At 43.9% G+C, this 19,011-nt stretch overlaps 1 protein-coding gene across 1 annotated transcript in view; it reads right to left on the bottom strand.

Moving 5' to 3' along the window:
- Window positions 1–19,011, bottom strand: part of XRCC5 (X-ray repair cross complementing 5) — an 81,314-nt gene that overhangs the window by 14,850 nt on the left and 47,453 nt on the right. Inside the window, exons 15-16 of the mRNA XM_054043940.1 lie at window positions 7,573–7,666; window positions 5,544–5,613 (exon numbers count right to left, since the gene is read on the bottom strand). Coding sequence (XP_053899915.1) covers window positions 5,544–5,613; window positions 7,573–7,666 — 164 coding nt within the window. The remainder of the gene's footprint in view (window positions 1–5,543; window positions 5,614–7,572; window positions 7,667–19,011) is intronic.

Below are 19,011 nucleotides of genomic sequence, written 5' to 3'. Positions count from 1 at the left end.
TCTTGTATTGTGTTGTGTTTGGGCCAAAACACAATACAAGAAACAATGCTTGATTAGATACTGAGGAGAAATGGACTATATACGACAGATATAACTGGTAGCAGCTGAGTGACTGCTTTGGATGACCAATAATCTGCAGATAAGAGGCAGATTTACAGAGAACTTCCAAGCAATTTAATACACAAATCTTCAAATGGCTTAAGTATTTTCATCAAATCAGTCATAGATTTTGGTGTATCTGGCAGCAAAATCCAAACTATCTCTGATATATGAAAGATACCTGGGGTAAGTAAGCAAGCAGGTGAACTAAAATCAAATATATACCAACAAGAAATACTAGTGTCTTATAATAAAACGTAATAATCTTTGCTGCACTTCTATATACAGAGGTGCTTATCAAGAAAGTACCACCCCTGGTGTGAACACTTGATAAATTTCCAAAGCAAATCTATCATCATAGCAATTCACTTACCAACATGAAACAATCTGATGTAAAACAACCTGGATATAATTTCTACTTATGAGGAGATTTGCAAAGCTATGGAAACACTATGAGTCTCCTAGGCCGGATAGGATACTTGCTGGGATCTATACATGTGGATGTGATGCACTGATTGACTCTCTAATGTCATTTCTCTGCAATGTCTGGGAGTAAGAAAAATTGACAACATTGCAACAAGCACAAAGACTCAAAGAGTGACAGTGGTATTACTAATTCTTTCTAGGCATTTCTATAGTGCTCTTCACCATAAATTCCACAGCTGTAATTGCAGCAACACCGCTTTACTAGGAGAATACTGAAAGTACTTCTAATCTAATCTGATTGCTGGACATGAGACACCACAGTGCCAGAATCAGCACGGTGTGTTTTGGCCACAATGCAGGCTGTCTGATAAGATTTTTGATGCGAACCAATTGCAAGGAAAATTCACAGAACAAAACAAAAGACCTATACACACTCTTTTATCAATCTAACTCAAGTGTGTCAGCAACCCTAGTCTCTGGGGGCTTATAAGAAAATATGGCTGCCAGGATAAGATGTCCGCTATTATCCAACAATTGGAGAATAGACAGCATGCTTGTAAAAGTCTATCCAGGTAAAATGATGTTCAACCCTTTTGGCACTATAATGATGGCAGGGTGCATAATGTCCCTGGTGTGTATTAGACTTTTCTTTGAAGCAATGGTAGATGAAGCAACTCATGATCTATCCCTGGAGTAAGGATTAGATTTCACTCAGACAAACTAATCTATTTTATTTGCATGCACTGACAAAGTTGTCAGAAGCTCTTATTAGAGGAACTGCTCTTTGTGGATGACTGAGCACTTGTAACCTACTCTGAGCAAGACCTGCATAAAATGACATCTTTGTGGCCATGAACAGTAAACGAGAGAGTGAAGCTATTTGAAAAAACCACAGACAATGAAAAATGCCAGCTTCATCCGCAATAATTATCACACCAGCAAGTCGGCCTCCTCAAATACAGCAGATCATGTCAGCCACGAGTGGCACTGTACAGCGACAAACCACACACACTTCCATTACAAAGTGAAGATGATTATGGTTTGACAACAAATTGGAGTGCCAGTCTCAGAAAGCGCTTCTGCCCCTGCCTATTTGAAATTGGGACAACCCTTGTGCCGGTCTGAAATCAGGACATTCTCTAATCATCCCCAATAGATACATATACTTTCAATGAGCTGGCTTCTGCTAGCTAAAAGGGTTACACATTGTGTATACTGTGAAACTCTGTTTACTTAGCAGGCACGCTGCTTTCTTCCATGAATGCCACAAAGCTAGAGCCCACCCTTGCAAGGTGCAATAGCTTCAAAGTGCTAGTGTAGTCACTGCACAGGACCAGCTTGTACCCTTCTTCGCTTCTTTAAAAAAAAAAAATCCTGTCAAGCCTTTCGGCCGGGTTTTTTCATGTTTGGGGGTTTGTTGTTGTGGTTGTTTTAACCTGGGAAATACCAGAAACATCAGGTCCAGGCTTCAATGGTTTTGCTGGAGAACTTGTTGGGGATGGTATAAGATGTGTATCATTAGTATCCTCACCTTAATAATGGAGAAAGGAGGTGGTGGCGTGGCTGATGTTTAAAATACTACTTTTTTAACACCTATATAACTTCAATGTCTAAAAAATACCTTCCTTTCTCCAAATATTAAAACAGTCTGATTAAAAATCCTTTCTCCTCTTAATAGTTCCACTTTTACTCTCTTGGCTCTTGCAAAGTCATCATTTGACTGACTGGGTCTTCAGTCATCACAGGATTTTTTTTTATTCCTCATTTTTTTTCTTAATTTTTCATTAGAAATTGAGATTCTGCCTAGCACGGAAGACTCTCGGGCATTCTTTCTACCTCATAAAGAAGCAAAATAAAACACAAACTCTCTCTTCTCGTTTTTATGTCAAATTTTAAAATAATTAAATGCAGGTTGGTATCTGGTTACTTTTTTCAATAAACTATTTGAATGTCACATAATATATCTTTCTCTGCATAGGGGCTTTACATTTCACATTTTCTGCAAGAAAAAAATATTTCCCTCCTGAAGTATGAAGTATAAAAATCCAAAACTATTCAGCAGGTTTAAGGCAGGGTCCACTATTATACACCACAAGAAAGCAATATATCAAGCCATTAAAAAGTATGTCTGTAATTTTTTTATATATCAAGCTACTATTAAGGGCTTTAAAGAAGAAAAATGAATGTGCTGAAAATGTTTTTATTTTCAGTGTCTCCCATCTCTCTTCCTTAATGGGTATCTGAACTACATTCCATATAACCATATCCTGTAATTATAGGCCATATCATACACAAAATGAAGGCAGATTGCTGGAAGTGACAAAAGCCATCCAAACGCAGATGGCAACCATTTCGGGGACAGCTACTGAATAATGGACAAGTTTAAATATAACCTTAAATATAAATAGTTTTCAATATGTCCATTATGCAGATTTTAGTATTTGTGGCTTAAATCCCTTTCCTGTATGATTTACTTAATTGCTGCAACAGAGTATTTTATTTATGGTTTTTATTTGGATTCCACTTTGGCCTACAGTGTAGTCCACTGCATTTTGATGTATCTGAGGTTTGGAAGTACGATGTCAAATACAATTTCTGAATGAGGGGATTTCTGCTGTTTGCTTGAATTAAAACCCATTTTAAAAAACAGGACATTTGTTTATAATTTAAGTGAGTTTTAACTATCAAAATTCAGGGCAATAAACTGTGATATAAGCTTTAACAGACTGTATTCATAAATTAATATACCGGTACATCTTAGCATGCACATCAATCTATGTTTAAAAGGTGCAAAGAACTGAGTGAACCACACTGTGCAGATACCTTTTGTTTTGATTAGCAAACAGACACTACATTTAGTGGCAATAGGTTGTGGCAGGACATACCTCATCTACTCAAAACCTTAAAAGAATGAAAATAATAAGCAGAAAAACTTGGGCAGCCCTTTCCATCTTCATTTTGCCTCAAACACTATGGTTAACGCCCTCCATAAGGCTTTCCCTTCTATCTCCTAGAGGCAGCAATACATACCCTACTTACACTACAATGCAAAATCTTAACAGTGACCTTATATGCTTTTATATCAGCACATCTAACTGTGACATTCCATGCATTTTGGTAGCCGTTCTGCTTTACCACTGCTCAACCGTGACTGCTGCATTTATTTCGCAAAAAACAGAGTAGCCTGAAATTGCCTTCCTTAATATGGAGCTGTGGTTGTGGGAGACTGCCCAGGTCAGAAAAGAGCCCTGGCTGCTTGGATCAAGATGGAACAACGAACGCATCCCAAGAATGTAGCTTCCAGCAGCCAAACATCCATTAAAAGGCTGTCCACCAGGAGCCTCCTTGTACAACTCTGTGGGCTGCACTTTGACCACCACCAGTCTAGAGGCCACCTGCAAATCCAATAAAGTACCTCCTACTGGGGCAGCAACCAAGGTCAGAACCCTGTGTTTCCCTGGGCAGGAGAAAAGCACAACCAGTCCCAACAAATGGATCATGGGGGGAAAGGGAAAGCAAGGTGTCATAGAAGGAATTCATGATCCAAAATAAGTGAAAATCTTTCCCCAATCCCCTCCTGCTAAAAATAGTAGATTCTCTCATTTCCCAGTATTTCAAAGCAGTTTCTTTCTCACTTACACTGTTCCTAACATGCAATCACTATCAGTCACCAGAAGGGGGCTTTGATGCGAAAGAGCAGGTTCCCAAATACTAAAAAGAGAAGACCAATTCTGAACACATTCTGCCCACTCCTGAAAGCCAAGGTTTTCAGAGATAGAGGGTCCCTTTCACATTTTCTGGGAGGCACCACCTGAAACTGCTGCATCTGTCTGCGCCTTGGCACAGGATCACTCTTCTCATTGTACTCCAGGTTGGGTCTCGTTTGCAGCTCTAAGTCTTTTACTCATTTCACTGTAACTGTGCTCCATGAATATTTTCAGGATTGCTAGGGATTATGCGAAAATGACGGCCAACCCCAGGGGGGTGAGGGGAGGGAAATGGTATAAACACAGAGGAAATTGTACTTGGATTTTCAAGATCAGGACATGCAAATATCACAGTCAATGGATTGGTCACTGCAGTCGGCACTTCCTCTCGCCTCTATATCAATGTCCGCCTTCTTGTCTTCTCTGTGTGCTGAATAATAGGCTGATGGAGTGCACATTTAATACATACAAGTGCTGCCTTCCTATCTCCCATCATTCAGATACTAGCTAGTTATTCATACTCTCACTTTCACTTCTCCCCTAAATCCAACTAGCCTCATTCACTCACTCACAAGAGTAATAGGGCAGGGGTTCTCAAACTGGAGATTGGGACCCCTCAGGGGGTCACGAGGTCAATACATGGGGCGTCGCGAGCTGTCAACTTCCACCCCAAACCCTGCTTGCCTCCAGCATTTATAATGGTGTTAAATATATTTAAAAGGGTGTTTAATTTATTGGGGGGGGGGTCGCACTCAGAGGCTTGTGATATGAAAGGGGTCACCAGTAAAAAAAAGTTTGAGACCCACTGTAATAAGGGAAACCTATTTATTTATAGGAGTACTTGTGTAGCCTTAGAGACTAACAAATTTATTTGAGCATAAGCTTTCATGGGCTACAGCCCACTTCATCGGAAGCTTATGCTCAAATAAATTTGTCTCTAAGCTGCCACAAGTACTCCTGTTCTTTTTGCGGATACAGACTAACACGGCTGCTACTCTGAAACCTATTTATTTATGCAGATTATTAGAGACTAAATTCTTATTTCTTCACAGCACGGGATAAATCAGCAGTAGAAGGACAGACTTCTCACATGCTGTCCTGCCAACATGCCTCAATCCCGATCCAGAAAAACCACTTCTCCAGCAATGAGCAGAATGTTCAGTGTATCCAGTTCACACAATCCCTGCCCTCAGCTGAGGCTGTCAACAAGAGGGCCAATTAGTGCCAACTGTGGTGATGATTTTTCTGTTATGGACATTTAAACACTGAAGATGCTGTTACACAGAGTTAAGGCAGATAAAAGCAACTTACCTTCCTTGAAGTTAGCATTCTTCTGCCTCACCAGAACACAGAAGTTTTCTGCTGGGTTAATACTTCCAACCTATAAAAAATCGAGGAATGATTATACTACATGCCAACGCATAGCTCCCGTTTCCTCCTGTATATCAACAGAAATATTTACAATCAATTTATTTCAATATGGATGGAGAAGCTACATTTTTTGCTATTATGGGGTCAAATAAAGGACAATTCTTAGGATGCAATGTTAACCCTGATCAAAGGCTAGTTTTGACATGAACAGCTATACAAGATGAACTTACACTTACTATACTTCCCTACTATGAACTGATCACGTTCTCTAGGCGCTGGAGGTCAGAGGTACAGGAATTCAGGCTGCTGACTAGTTCAGCTTTCAGACTTTTTGTAGCTTATTCATCCTAACCCATACTTAATTAGGAGTGAGAGTTCTTAGCAACGTGGATACAGAGTAGTTGGTTTGGCCCTCCAATAAGACACTGGAAATGAAAAGTTAATACTCAATTCTGCTAGCTGCTGCCCTTTCTGGTCCAGGCTGACATTTCAGAACTGACGCTTTGAGAAAGCCTGCAAGTGCAGAGACCTCACACCATCTAAGGGAACTAAAAGCAGGTCAGGCAGAAAGAAAGATTCACTGCGCAAATGGGCAGAAGAGCTACAGACATATGAATCTACGCTGCTTAGCATCCTTTTTCTGCGTACCACATTAACTCTGAGTCACAACAAAATATACGGTCAGTCTTCTCCTCTTAGAAAGGCTCCTCTGTTCTGAAGATAGAGGAGAAATGCTCTTGGCTCTGTTCCCTACTTAATCAATCTAACCCACAACATTATATTCGTCTTTAAGGCCAAAATCTGCCTTCTGCTAAGTACTGGCTTGTGGGTCTGAGGGAAGTACTTGGCCCCTAGTATTTTAACAAATATTCTAATAGCAAACTGAAAAGAATGCAAGGAAAAGGTATATAATTTTTTAGGTTGCAAGTAACTTTCACAGTAAAGGTCTGGGAATAGAAAAAGGCTATGTAGCCCATCCAATTGCTGCCTGCATCCTATAATACTTTCCCTCTGAGTGTCTTCTGACTATATTCTATATGTAAACTCCCCCTACAACACCATACCCATTTTGGCTTCAGGGAAAAGGTGCGTTTAAATTCTGCTCCCTAAACAGTGAGTCAAAATTATTCTAAATTTATTTTATATTTTAATGCTTTACAAGCAAACATTTCCCACACAGCTCTTCTAATAAATTGCTTCTTTGAAAGCCCATCTGTTAGTGGGGTGGGTTTTTTTTTTCCTCATTTTTCAAAAGTATACTATGCTATGCTATTAGAAAATCTGATTTTTATGTTGGGTGTGAAATGAGCACTGCCCTCTTTCTTTTTAAATCATGTCATACATTTCAAGTGTTGACAAGAACTGAGATATTCTTTATCTTAATTTATATAAAATAACTATTTTTCTCTGATTCCAAAATCAGGCAAGCAAAGGAAGATGCATAGCTCCGACACATACTTGCATGCCAATGAAGCCTAACAGATAGGAAGCTAATTTAACTGTTTAACTTTGGTAGCAGAATTAAACCAATTTTGTGATTTGTATCCCCAAACAATATAGACAATAGGCTCTGAAATCATAGCAACATTTGGAAAAAGCAGAATATGAAAGGTTTTATTTTGCTTTTTAAAGAAGCAGATACAAGAGAAAACTAAGAGCAAATTCTGCTCTTGTATCTAACAGTGAATCTCAGTTCTGAAATTCTAATTATCTTACACCTATGGAATAGCTCTTGGGAGTTTCATGCATGTTGGGAAGGAAGAATTTTGCCTTAAAAGCAGTCAGAACTAGGTGGCTACTAATTCAGATATATACAAGAACAGGGCTAGTAGGTTCATTTTACATCCAGCAGAAAGTAATTCTCAATCAAATGGATTTCAGATGAGAGATGCCCCTCCATTAATATAGAAAGGGAAGGTCTAGAATTATTCTTTCCCATGAAAGAGAGGATTTGTAAAGATGTGCTTACAGTGGTGACATTGCCTTCAGCAAGGTTTGCGATGCTAAAGCTGCCTTCTTCATTTTCAGCGTTTGCCTTTTTAGTACTGGGTCCATCTTCATTGCTGGAAGTGAAGATGACAAAAAACTAAATGCAGCAAATCAAAACAAATCAACCTCCTGCCTGAGCAACAAGTGAGTGTGTTTGTGCAACATATGATGAAAAGAGAAGACCAGGGTGACACTTTTGTTGTATGATTGTCTCCACCCTATGGACAAACTATATAATGATAGAAATGTAGGGCAGGAAAGGATGTTGAGAGGTCATCAAGTCCAGCGCCCTGTACTGAGGCATGACAAAATATACCTAGACCATCTCTGGCAGGTGTTTATCCAACCTATTCTTAAAAAGCTCCGATGATGGAGATCCCACAGCCTCCTTTGGAAGCCTATTCCAGAACTTAACTACCCTTACAGTTAGAAAGATTTTCCTAATATCTAACCTAAATCTCCATACCTTATTCTTCGTACAGCAGACAGGAGGAGAGGGCACGCCCCAGCAGAAACAATTAATCAAAATCAACCTTTGTGTAAGCAAGAGCAACCCTCACTGAAGTCAACGGATTACGTGCCCAACTATCCTAGGGTTGAATTTAGACAAGACTTTTTCCTACCACCAGGAATGTGGGATACTGCCAGACCCATTATGTGGAAGTCCACATGCTAAGGCAGCCCCGCTTCGTTTTATAGCATATTCGTGATCATTAGCATTCACATCATATTCCTTTTAAAGATGAAATTGCCAGAGCAGGTAATGGAAACTTAACATTTAAGTGAGAAATCCATTTACCCTTCAAATATTATTTGCTAGTTCCTGTCATGGAATTGATAGCTATTAGATATCTGTGTACACAGAGAGCTGAGAGTCTAATAACCCATCTTCTCCATCAGTGTACTCTAGAGCTTTATCAACTTCCACTTACAGCTGTCAAAACTTACTAGACAAACCGCAATTAGGTATGGGAGCGAGCTCTCTCAGAACGACCTTAAACTATAACTGAAAATACTTTCAAAAGACAAGTTTTAATTTTTTTTAAATTAATTATGGTTTTAGGCCATCTTCTAACTTTGTCCTCTCAGATAACATATTCCAAGGTGAAGACTCAAACAGAAGAATGAATTTTGTCGCTTAAAATAATATGGCAAACTTTAACAGCACATCTTAGGGATGGGAGAAGAAAATCAAGTTAATAATAACGGGAAAAATCAAAGATGTGTATAATTCTGTTCTTTGCTCTTAAGCATAAATGTATGAGACTACTGAAACAGGACAATCAATTTGAGGTAAGAATGACAAAGCTACTGAATGATTACAAATATTGTGAATTAGACATCAATTACTGTTAATAGTTGTTCATAGAAACCCAAAATAGAATCAAATAAAAGTGTTATTCTGAAAAATCCTGAAACCGCAGAACAGAAAATCAGATGCTTGAAAAGATAAGGACAAGAAAAAGACACTAGGCCAGGCATTGTTTTGAATTCATAGCAACTGGAAACTGGCTTTAAAAATCACGTGAATATGAAAGGTAACTCCAACCCTCATCTTTACCACCCTCCAAAGTGAGCTCCTACCTACATCATAGACCATGCCTATCTCTACTTTTCTCCCTCAATTTTATCACTGGTCTTCTTTGTGCCTTCACTTAATTTTGTCACTCTTGGGATAAAATCCTTCGTCCTTTGCAACTCCTGTCATCTGACATAGCCTTGCTTCTCACTCACTGTAAAAGTTTGGCGCATTATATCAAGCAACACTGGGGAAAACTGCTTAATTACTCTATGCCTCCATATACTCATCTGTAAAATGGAGAAAGTAATACTCACCTAATACAGCGTAGGTTATGGCCTGGTAAGTTAATTAATGTATTAAAGAGTGTTGGGATCCTTGAATGAAAGGCAATATAGCAGTGCAATGTTCTCTTAAAAACTGCTCTGAAAACATGCTTTCACCCTTGTGAGTGCTTCATTTTTTCTTTGTCCCTCTGCCATTATTTTTAATGCTGTTAAGTGTTTTGGGATATTACGGGTATGATAGACGCTATGAAAAAAAATAAAGTTGTATTTAAACTTAGGGCCAGATCCTCAGCTAGTGTAAACCAGTGTAATTCAGCTGAAGCCAATGGTCACATACCAGCTTACATTAGCTGAAGATGTGGCTCTTAAACTTTATCTGTTACTCGTAATATATTGATTAGCTAACTGCATTTTAGAAATGTAAAAATAATTAAGAAAAATTAATGAAGTGCACATTTAAGATTAATTTAAAGGCTGGAATATTATACCCACTTCTAAGTTTATATAGCAGCTTTTCCCAAACTGAGGTTGGGGTGGCTCCTACCTCTTCATTGCAAACCCACGGAAGAAAAAGGGAAATTTCTGTTTTACCGAACTTCTCACCATTTAGGGCTCAACAAAAGAGAAACTGCTTAATGAATGCTGAATATTAAAATCTACATTAACATAGCTTGCCTCTAGTCCATACCACCATTATACTGTGATCCCGTCAGATCTCAAAAACTAATCAGAGGTGAATCAGGTAAACACGTGGGTGGGAGACATCGAATAAAAACCCTAGAAGCTGCATGAATAGTATTGGTGATTCATAACAACAACATGGCGCATCTGTAGATGTCAGAGTCATACAAAGTTGAACAAGGGTCATTATCCCTATTTTACAGGTGGAGACACTAAAAAGCAAAGAGGTTAAATGACTTGGCCAAGATATCACGGAGTCAGTGATACAAACAGGAACAGAGCCCAGTCTCCTGACTGCAAGTCCAGGATCCAGTCCCCTGGACTATATTGCCAATATTGAGACTTTTCCCTCCAAGGAATGTCCTAACTGTACTGATGACATTCACGTGACACATAATGCCTTATTTTAAAAGACAGTGATAAACAATAAGATATCATCTCACTCAACACGCAAAGTACTGTACAAACAGCACTTACATTTAGATCAAAGAAAAATGTACTGTTTCTTTCAAATCAAAACCAAATGTTTAATGGCACTGTGCATCTTCTCCTTCATACCAGGAGTTTAGGTTTCTGAATTTTAGTGAGTTTGAAATAGAAATCTCTCTCACAGTTTCATTAATTTTAAGGCTAAAAGGGTCAATGGTGATCACATAATCTGACCTCCTGCGTAACACAATCCATAGGACTTCCCTAAATTAATTCCTGTTTCAAATCTAATAGCTGAGCTAGAGCATATCTTAGGCATGGTCTACACTACGGGTTTAGGTCGACTTTAGCAGCGTTAAACCGAATTAAGCCTGGACACGTCCACACAACGAGGCCCTTTCTTTCGAATTAAAGGGCCCTTTAAACCGGTTTCTTTACACCACCTCCGACGAGGGGATTAGCGATAAAACCGGCCTTTGCGGGTCGGAATTGGGGTAGTGTGGACGGAATTCGATGTTATTGGCCTCCGGGAGCTATCCCACAGTGCTTCATTGTGACCGCTCTGGACAGCGCTCTCAACTCAGATGCACTGACCAGGTAGACAGGAAAAGACCCGCGAAGGTTTGAATTTCATTTCCTGTTTGCCCAGCGTGGAGAGCACAGGTGACCACGCAGAGCTCATCAGCACAGGTAACCGTCATGGAGTCCTCCCAGGATCGCAAAAGAGCTCCAGCATGGACCGAACGGGAGGTACGAGATCTGCTCGCCATATGGGGAGATGAAGCAGTGATAGCTGAACTCCGTAGCAGTAAAAGAAATGGAAAAGTATTAGAAAAGATCTCCAAGGCCATGAAGGACCGAGGCCATAACAGGGACACACAGCAGTGCCGCGTGAAAATTAAGGAGCTAAGGCAAGCCTACCACAAAGCCAGAGAAGCAAACGGAAGGTCCGGGGCAGAGCCGCAAACTTGCCGCTACTACGCGGAGCTGCATGCGATCCTAGGGGGTGCAGCCACCACTACCCCAACTGTGTGCTATGACTCTCTCACTGGAGAAACACACAGGGAAGACGGTTCGGGGAACGAGGAAGATGACGATGGAGGTACTGTAGGTAGCTCACAGCAGCAAGGAAGCGGAGAAACCGGTTTCCCCAACAGCCAGGATATGTTTGTGACCCTGGACCTGGAACCAGTAACCCCCGAACTCACCCAAGACCCTCAGGGCACACAGGAGACCTCTGGTGAGTGTAACTTTGTAAATATTTGTAAACATTACAAAAAAAAAGCAAGCAAGTCTGTTAACGTGTATGGGGATGGAGCGGAAATCCTCCAGGGACATCTCCAGAAAGCTCTCCTGGTTGAAATGGGGTGATTTTATTAAGGGGGACATTCAGAGGCGCCCGTTCCTGCTCTTCTGACCAGAAATGTTCCCCGCTGTTAACCACGCGGTGGGGGGGAGGGGTGAAGTGATCATCCCAGAGAATCGTGTGTGTGTGTGTGGGGGGGGTGGTTTACTTGTGTTTGTGCCGCATGTTAACCGGGAAACCGCAGCCCCCTCCTTTTACATTGAAACCCCATTTTAAATGGACAACCCAATTCATCCTTGATATGGGAAATGCGCTGCTGTTTGCAACCTTTCCCGCATGTTAAGAAGGTTAAAAAAGCCAAAACACTGTGGCCTACGATGGCTACCTGCAAGCCGAAATATGCGACCTTGTAATGAAAGAGTGTACCCATTGTTCCCTAAAATGTGTCTTTTTTAACCACCTCTCCCTTCTCCTCCACCAGCTGCAAATGTTTCTCCTTCGCAGAGGCTCGTGAACATTAGAAAGAGAAAACGTAAGACGAGGGACGAGATGTTCACGGAGCTGCAGATGTCCGCCCAGGCTGATAGAGCACAGCAGAATGCGTGGAGGCAGTCAATGACGGAGATGAGAAAAGCCCAATATGAACGAGAGGAGAGGTGGCGGGCTGAATCGCGGGAAGAACAGAGCAAGTGGCGGGCTGAAGACGATAGGTGGCGTCAGCTTGCAGACAGACGGCAAGAGGCAATGCTCCGTCTGCTGGAGCATCAAAGTGATATGCTCGAGCGTATGGTTGAGTTGCAGGAAAGGCAGCAGGAGCAGAGACCGCCGCTACAGCCCCTGTGTAACCAACAGCCCTCCTCCCCAAGTTCCATAGCCTCCTCACCCAGACGCCCAAGAACACGGTGGGGGGGCCTCCGTCCACCCAGTCACTCCACCCCAGATGATCGCCAAAGCATCAGAAGGCTGGCCTTCAATAAGAGTTAAAGTTTTAAAATGCAGTGTGTCCTTTTCCATCCCTCCTCCCCCACCCATCCCAGGCTACCTTGGCAATTATCCCCCTACCTCTGTAAGGAACTAATAAAGAATGCATGAATGTGAAAAAACAATGACTTTATTGCCTCTGCAAGGGGGAGGGGAGGGTGGGGTGGGGTGGTTGGTTTACAGGGAAGTAGAGTGAACCGGGTCGGGGGGGGGGGGGTTGAAGGGTTCATCAAGGAGAAACAAACAGAAGTTTCACACAGTAGCCTGGCCAGTCACAAAACTCGTTTTCAAAGCTTCTCTGATGCGCACCGCGCCCTGCTGTGCTCCTCTAACCGCCCTGGTGTCTGGCTGCGCGTAATCAGCGGCCAGGCGAGTTGCCTCAACCTCCCACCCCGCCATAAAGGTCTCCCCCTTACTCTCACAGATATTGTGGAGCGCACAGCAAGCAGCAATAACAATAGGGATATTCTTTTCGCTGAGGTCTGAGCGAGTCAGTAAGCTGCGCCAGCGCGCTTTTAAACGTCCAAATGCACATTCCACCACCATTCGGCACTTGCTCAGCCTGTAGTTGAACAGGTCCTGACTCCTGTCCAGGCTGCCTGTGTACGGCTTCATGAGCCATGGCATTAAGGGGTAGGCTGGGTCCCCAAGGATCACGATAGGCATTTCAACATCCCCAATGGTCACTTTCTGGTCCGGGAAGAAAGTCCCTTCCTCCAGCTTTCGAAACAGAGCAGAGTTCCTGAAGACGCGAGCATCATGTACCTTTCCCGGCCATCCCACGTTGATGTTGGTGAAACGTCCCTTGTGATCCACCAGGGCTTGCAGCAGCATTGAAAAGTACCCCTTGCGGTTTACGTAGTCGGTGGCTTGGTGCTCCGGTGACAAGATAGGGATATGGGTTCCGTCTATGGCCCCGCCACAGTTTGGGAATCCCATTTCAGCAAAACCATCCACTATTGACTGCACGTTGCCCAGAGTCACTACCCTTGCTATCACCAGGTCTTTCATTGCCCTGGCAAATTGGATCACAGCAGCCCCCACCGTAGATTTGCCCACTCCAAATTGATTCCCGACTGACCGGTAGCTGTCTGGCGTTGCAAGCTTCCACAGGGCTATCGCCACTCGCTTCTCAACTGTGAGGGCTGCTCTCATCTTGGTATTCTGGCGCTTCAGGGCAGGGGAAAGCAAGTCACAAAGTTCCATGAAAGTGGCCTTACGCATGCGAAAGTTTCGCAGCCACTGGGAATCGTCCCATACCTGCAGCACGATGAGATCCCACCAGTCTGTGCTTGTTTCCCGGGCCCAGAATCGGCGTTCCACGGTATCAACCTGCCCCAGTGACACCACGATTTCCACATTGCTGGGGCCTGTGCCTTGTGAGAGGTCTATGGCCATGTCAATTTCCTCATCACTCTCGTCGCCGTGCTGCAATCGCCTCCTCGCCTGGTCCGGGTTTCGCCTTGGCATGTTCTGGCTCTGCATATACTCCAGGACAATGCGCGTGGTGTTCATAGTGCTCATAATTGCCGCGGTGATCTGAGCGGGCTCCATGATCCCAGTGCTAGCTATGGCGCCTGGTCAGAAAAAAGGCGCGAAAGTAGTATCTGATGGACCAGGAGAAGGAGGGCGGGAGGGAGGGAGGGAGGGAGGGAGGGCCGAGTGACGACATGGTGTACAGGTACAGGAACAGGGAGAAACACAAACAACTGTCACACAGAATGGTCCCCCCAAAGATTAAACTGGAAACCCTGGGCTTAGCAGGCCGTTGATTTCACGGAGGAAGGGGAAGCAAATGAACACAGAACAAATCTATTTTTTACATCTTAAGGTGGCAGCCGACGCTGCAGCATGAGTGACAGCCATACCAGTACGATGATGATGGGTACCAATCATAATATACCATCATCTGCCAAAAGGCAAGGGGCTGCTGCTGTGTAGCAATGCAGCCCCACGTCTGCCAGCCCCACGTCCGCCAGCACCCAGCATCGCCCTCGGCCTCTTCTGGGTGCTTAGCAGACAATATTGGGCAATTGGCAGAAAATAGTATATTATGACTGGTAACCGTCATCATCGAGACAGTAGCATGTCTGCCCAGGTGGCCATGATTGACAGCCACTCCAGTACGACGACGACGGGTACCAGTCATAATATACCATCGCCTGGAAGGGGCTGGTGCAATGCAGCCCTACGGCTGCCAGCCCCACGGCTATCACTCATGCTACACCGTCTACCGCCAAAAGGCAGTTAGCAGCTGCTGCTGTGTAGCAATGCAGTCCCACGTCTGCCGGCACCCAGAGGACATATGGTGACGGTGAGCTCAGCTGTGCTGAGCGGGCTCCATGTTGTCTGCACAGGTAACCCAGGTAACCCAGGTAAAAAGGCGCGAATCTATTGTCTGCCGTTGCTGTGACGGGGGAGGGAGGGGCCTGACGACATGTACCCAGAACCGCCCGCGACACTGTTTTGCATCATCCGGGCATTGGGATCTCAACCCAGAATTCAAAGAAAAGGCGCGAACCGCTTCTCGGCTCGAGCTGTGGCGCAAACGTAGTATCTGACGGCCTAGGGGAAGGAGGGAGGGGGGCCGAGTGACGACATGGCGTACAGGCACAGGGAATTAAAATAAAGAACGGTGGCTGTGCATCAGGGAGAGACACAAACAACTGTCACAGACTGGTCCCCCCCAAAGATTAAACTGAAAACCCTGGGTTTAGCAGGCCGTTGATTTGACGGAGGGAGGGGGAAGCAAATGAATACAGAGAAAATCTATTTTTTACATCTTAAGACGACGGTGCAGCGTGACTGATAGCCCTCGGCATCTTTCTGGGTGCTTGGCAGCAAATACGGGGCGGTGTATGACGATGGTCTTCAGGCCTATTGCACGAGCTGCTGCTCAGGGAAGACTCTGCTAATGTGCGATGACCCGACTTGTAATAGGCCGGCTAACAGTCATAATACACCATTTACTGCCAAAAGGCAAGCCCCACGGCTGCCAGCACCCAGATCGCCGATGAAGGCTACCAGTCTACTGCACCGTCTACCGCCAAAAGGCAGTTAGCAGCTGCTGCTGTGTAGCAATGCAGTCCCACGTCTGCCGGCACCAAGAGGACATATGGTGACGGTGAGCTCAGCTGTGCTGAGCGGGCTCCATGTTGTCTGCACAGGTAACCCAGGTAACCCAGGTAAAAAGGCGCGAATCTATTGTCTGCCGTTGCTGTGACGGGGGAGGGAGGGGCCTGACGACATGTACCCAGAACCGCCCGCGACACTGTTTTGCATCATCCGGGCATTGGGATCTCAACCCAGAATTCCAAGGGGCGGCGGAGACTGCGGGAACTGTGGGATAGCTGTGGGATAGCTACCCATAGTGCAATGCTCTGGAAGTCGACGCTAGCCTCGTACTGTGGACGCGGTCTGCCGACTAGAGCACCTAGAGCATTTTATTGTGTGGACATACACAATCGGCTGTATACAACCGATTTCAATAAAACCGGCTTCTATAAATTCGAACTAATTTCGTAGTGTAGACATACCCTTAGAAAAATATCCAATCCTGGTTTAAATATTTCCAGTGATGTGGAATCCACCACAACTCTTGTACCAACAATTAATGAGCAGGGGACCCACCGCTGGTGGCTCAGCAGAAGAGAGGAACTGGACACATCTAGTAATAGACCAGTAGCAGAATGTCTTTTGTTTCTGATATATTTTAAAAACTTTCTTGTTGTCCTTAAATCTGCTGCAATAGATTTTTCTTTGCTGCCAACGTTCCCTTTTTCTATTTGTTATACACTGATTTTTTTCTTGGCTGCTTTTACTTCCCCTCTAAAATAGGCCAGCTTTTTCACCTGTGGGATTATGGCTTTTTGGGCATCTAGTAAAATGTTCTTAAACAGTTTACAATTATTGTTCAAATTTTTCCATTTAAATTTGTTCTCCCAGTTGATTTGGCTTATAATTTTCAGCTTTGTGAAACTGACCCGTTAAAAGTACCAAGTATTTATATTACTGGTTGGGACACAGGAAGGAAGAACCAGAATTCACTAATCCTGAATGAATAAACCTTGCCATATTGCTAACACAAAAGCAAGCAGGCACAAACAAAGCAGTGAATGAAACCGAAAGCAAGGTATTTAACAATCTGGGTTTGGACAAGAAGTGATGAACATTACTGACCAGTGGAACTGAATATTCAATATAAGTAAATAAAATAAAGGGCACAAAGTTCTAAATGAGAATTTTTGAAAATTACTTCTCAATATTTATTACTAAACAAAAATGTTACAGATACTAACTCAAAGTGGCAAAAGGAAGGACATTCAGAACCAATGTCATCACACTGTGCAATTCATCCCATTATGCCTAGACACTGGAATACAAACAATGATACAGAACAGGACAGATTCAGTTAAGAACCCCTACAGTACCATAAACACTAAGAGGTTAGGAACACAGTGATGCTCTAATTACAAATCACAGAAATGTAGGGTAGGAAGGGACCTTGAGAGGTCATCAAATCTAGCCCCCTTCACTGAGGCAGGACCAAGTAAACCCAGACCATCCCTGACAGGTGTCTGTCCAACCTGTTCTTAAAAACCTCCAATGATGTGATTCCATTTGGAAGCCCATTCCAAAATTTAACTATTCTGATAGTTAGACAGTTTTTCCTAATATCTAACCTAAATCTCCCTTGCTGGAGATTAACTCCATAACTTCTTGTCCTACCTTCAGTGGATATTGAGAACAACTGATCATCGTCCTCTTTCTAACAGCTCTGAATATCTTTATAGACTATTATCAGGTCACTCATCGGCCTTCCTCTCTCAAGACTAAATGCACCCACTTTTTTAATCTTTCCTCATAGGTCAGATTTTCTAAGGCTTTTATCATTTTTGTTGCTCTCCTCTGGACTCTCTCCAGTTTATCCACATCTTTCCTAAAATGTGGTGCCCAGAACTGCACAGAATATTCGGCCTTAGTGAGACCTAAGCTGGAGCAGAAAAGACGGTTACTCACCGTTGTAACTGTTGTTCTTCGAGATGTGTTGCTCATATCCATTCCATTAGGTGTGTGCGCGCCGCGTGCACGATCGTCGGAAGATTTTCTACCCTAGCAACACCGGCGGGTCGGCTGTGGAGCCCCCTAGAGTGGCGCCTTCATGGCGCTGAATATATACCCCAGCCGACCCGGCGCCCCCTCAGTTCCTTCTTGCCGGCTACTCCGACAGTGGGGACGGGGGGCGGGTTTGGAATGGATATGAGCAACACATCTCGAAGAACAACAGTTACAACGGTGAGTAACCGTCTTTTCTTCTTCGAGTGCTTGCTCATATCCATTCCATTAGGTGACTCCCAAGCCCAACTTAGGTGGTGGGGTCGGAGTGAGACATTGCTGTGTGCAAAACCGCTGATCCGAAAGCAGCATCGTCTCTGGACTGCTGCACTAGTGCATAGTGAGCTGTAAATGTGTGGACTGATGACCAAACCGCTGCTCTACAAATGTCCTGTATCGGAACTTGTGCCAGGAAAGCCGTCGAGGAAGCCTGGGCCCTCGTGGAGTGAGCGGTGAGGTGCGGTGCTGAGACACCTGCCAGGTCATAGCAAGTCCGGATGCAAGACGTAATCCAGGAGGATAGGCGTTGTGAGGAGACCGGTGAGCCTTTCATTCGGTCGGCCACTGCAACGAAGAGTTGCGTCGTCTTTCTAAAGTGCTTTGTGCGGTCAATATAGAAGGCCAGGGCCCTTCGTACGTCCAGGGAATGCAAACGTTGATCCTGGCGAGTGGCATGTGGTTTGGGATGAAAGACCGGGAGAAAGATGTCCTGGTTGATATGAAAAGGAGAAACCACCTTAGGGAGAAAGGCAGGATGTGGACGAAGCTGCACTTTATCCTTATGGAAAACTGTATAAGGGGGCTCAGATGTAAGCGCCCTGAGTTCAGAAACGCGCCTTGCTGAGGTGATGGCTACAAGGAAGGCTGTCTTCCAGGATAGGTACAAAAGTGAACAGGTGGCCAGTGGCTCGAATGGAGGACCTGTGAGCTTGGAGAGAACCAGGTTGAGATCCCACGTCTGAACGGGCTGACGTTGTTGTGGGTACATCCGGTCTAAGCCCTTGAGGAATCTAACGACCATCGGGTTAGAGAATACCGAGGACGCGAGTTCCCCTGGGTGAAAGGCCGATATAGCGGCCAGGTGAACTCTAATTGAAGATA

The sequence above is a fragment of the Malaclemys terrapin genome, chromosome 11, assembly GCF_027887155.1.
Source record: "Malaclemys terrapin pileata isolate rMalTer1 chromosome 11, rMalTer1.hap1, whole genome shotgun sequence".
In the NCBI taxonomy this organism is placed as follows: Eukaryota; Metazoa; Chordata; order Testudines; family Emydidae; genus Malaclemys; species Malaclemys terrapin.
The sequence above is the reverse complement of the archived record's forward strand: the minus strand, read 5'-3'. Positions and strand labels throughout refer to the sequence as shown.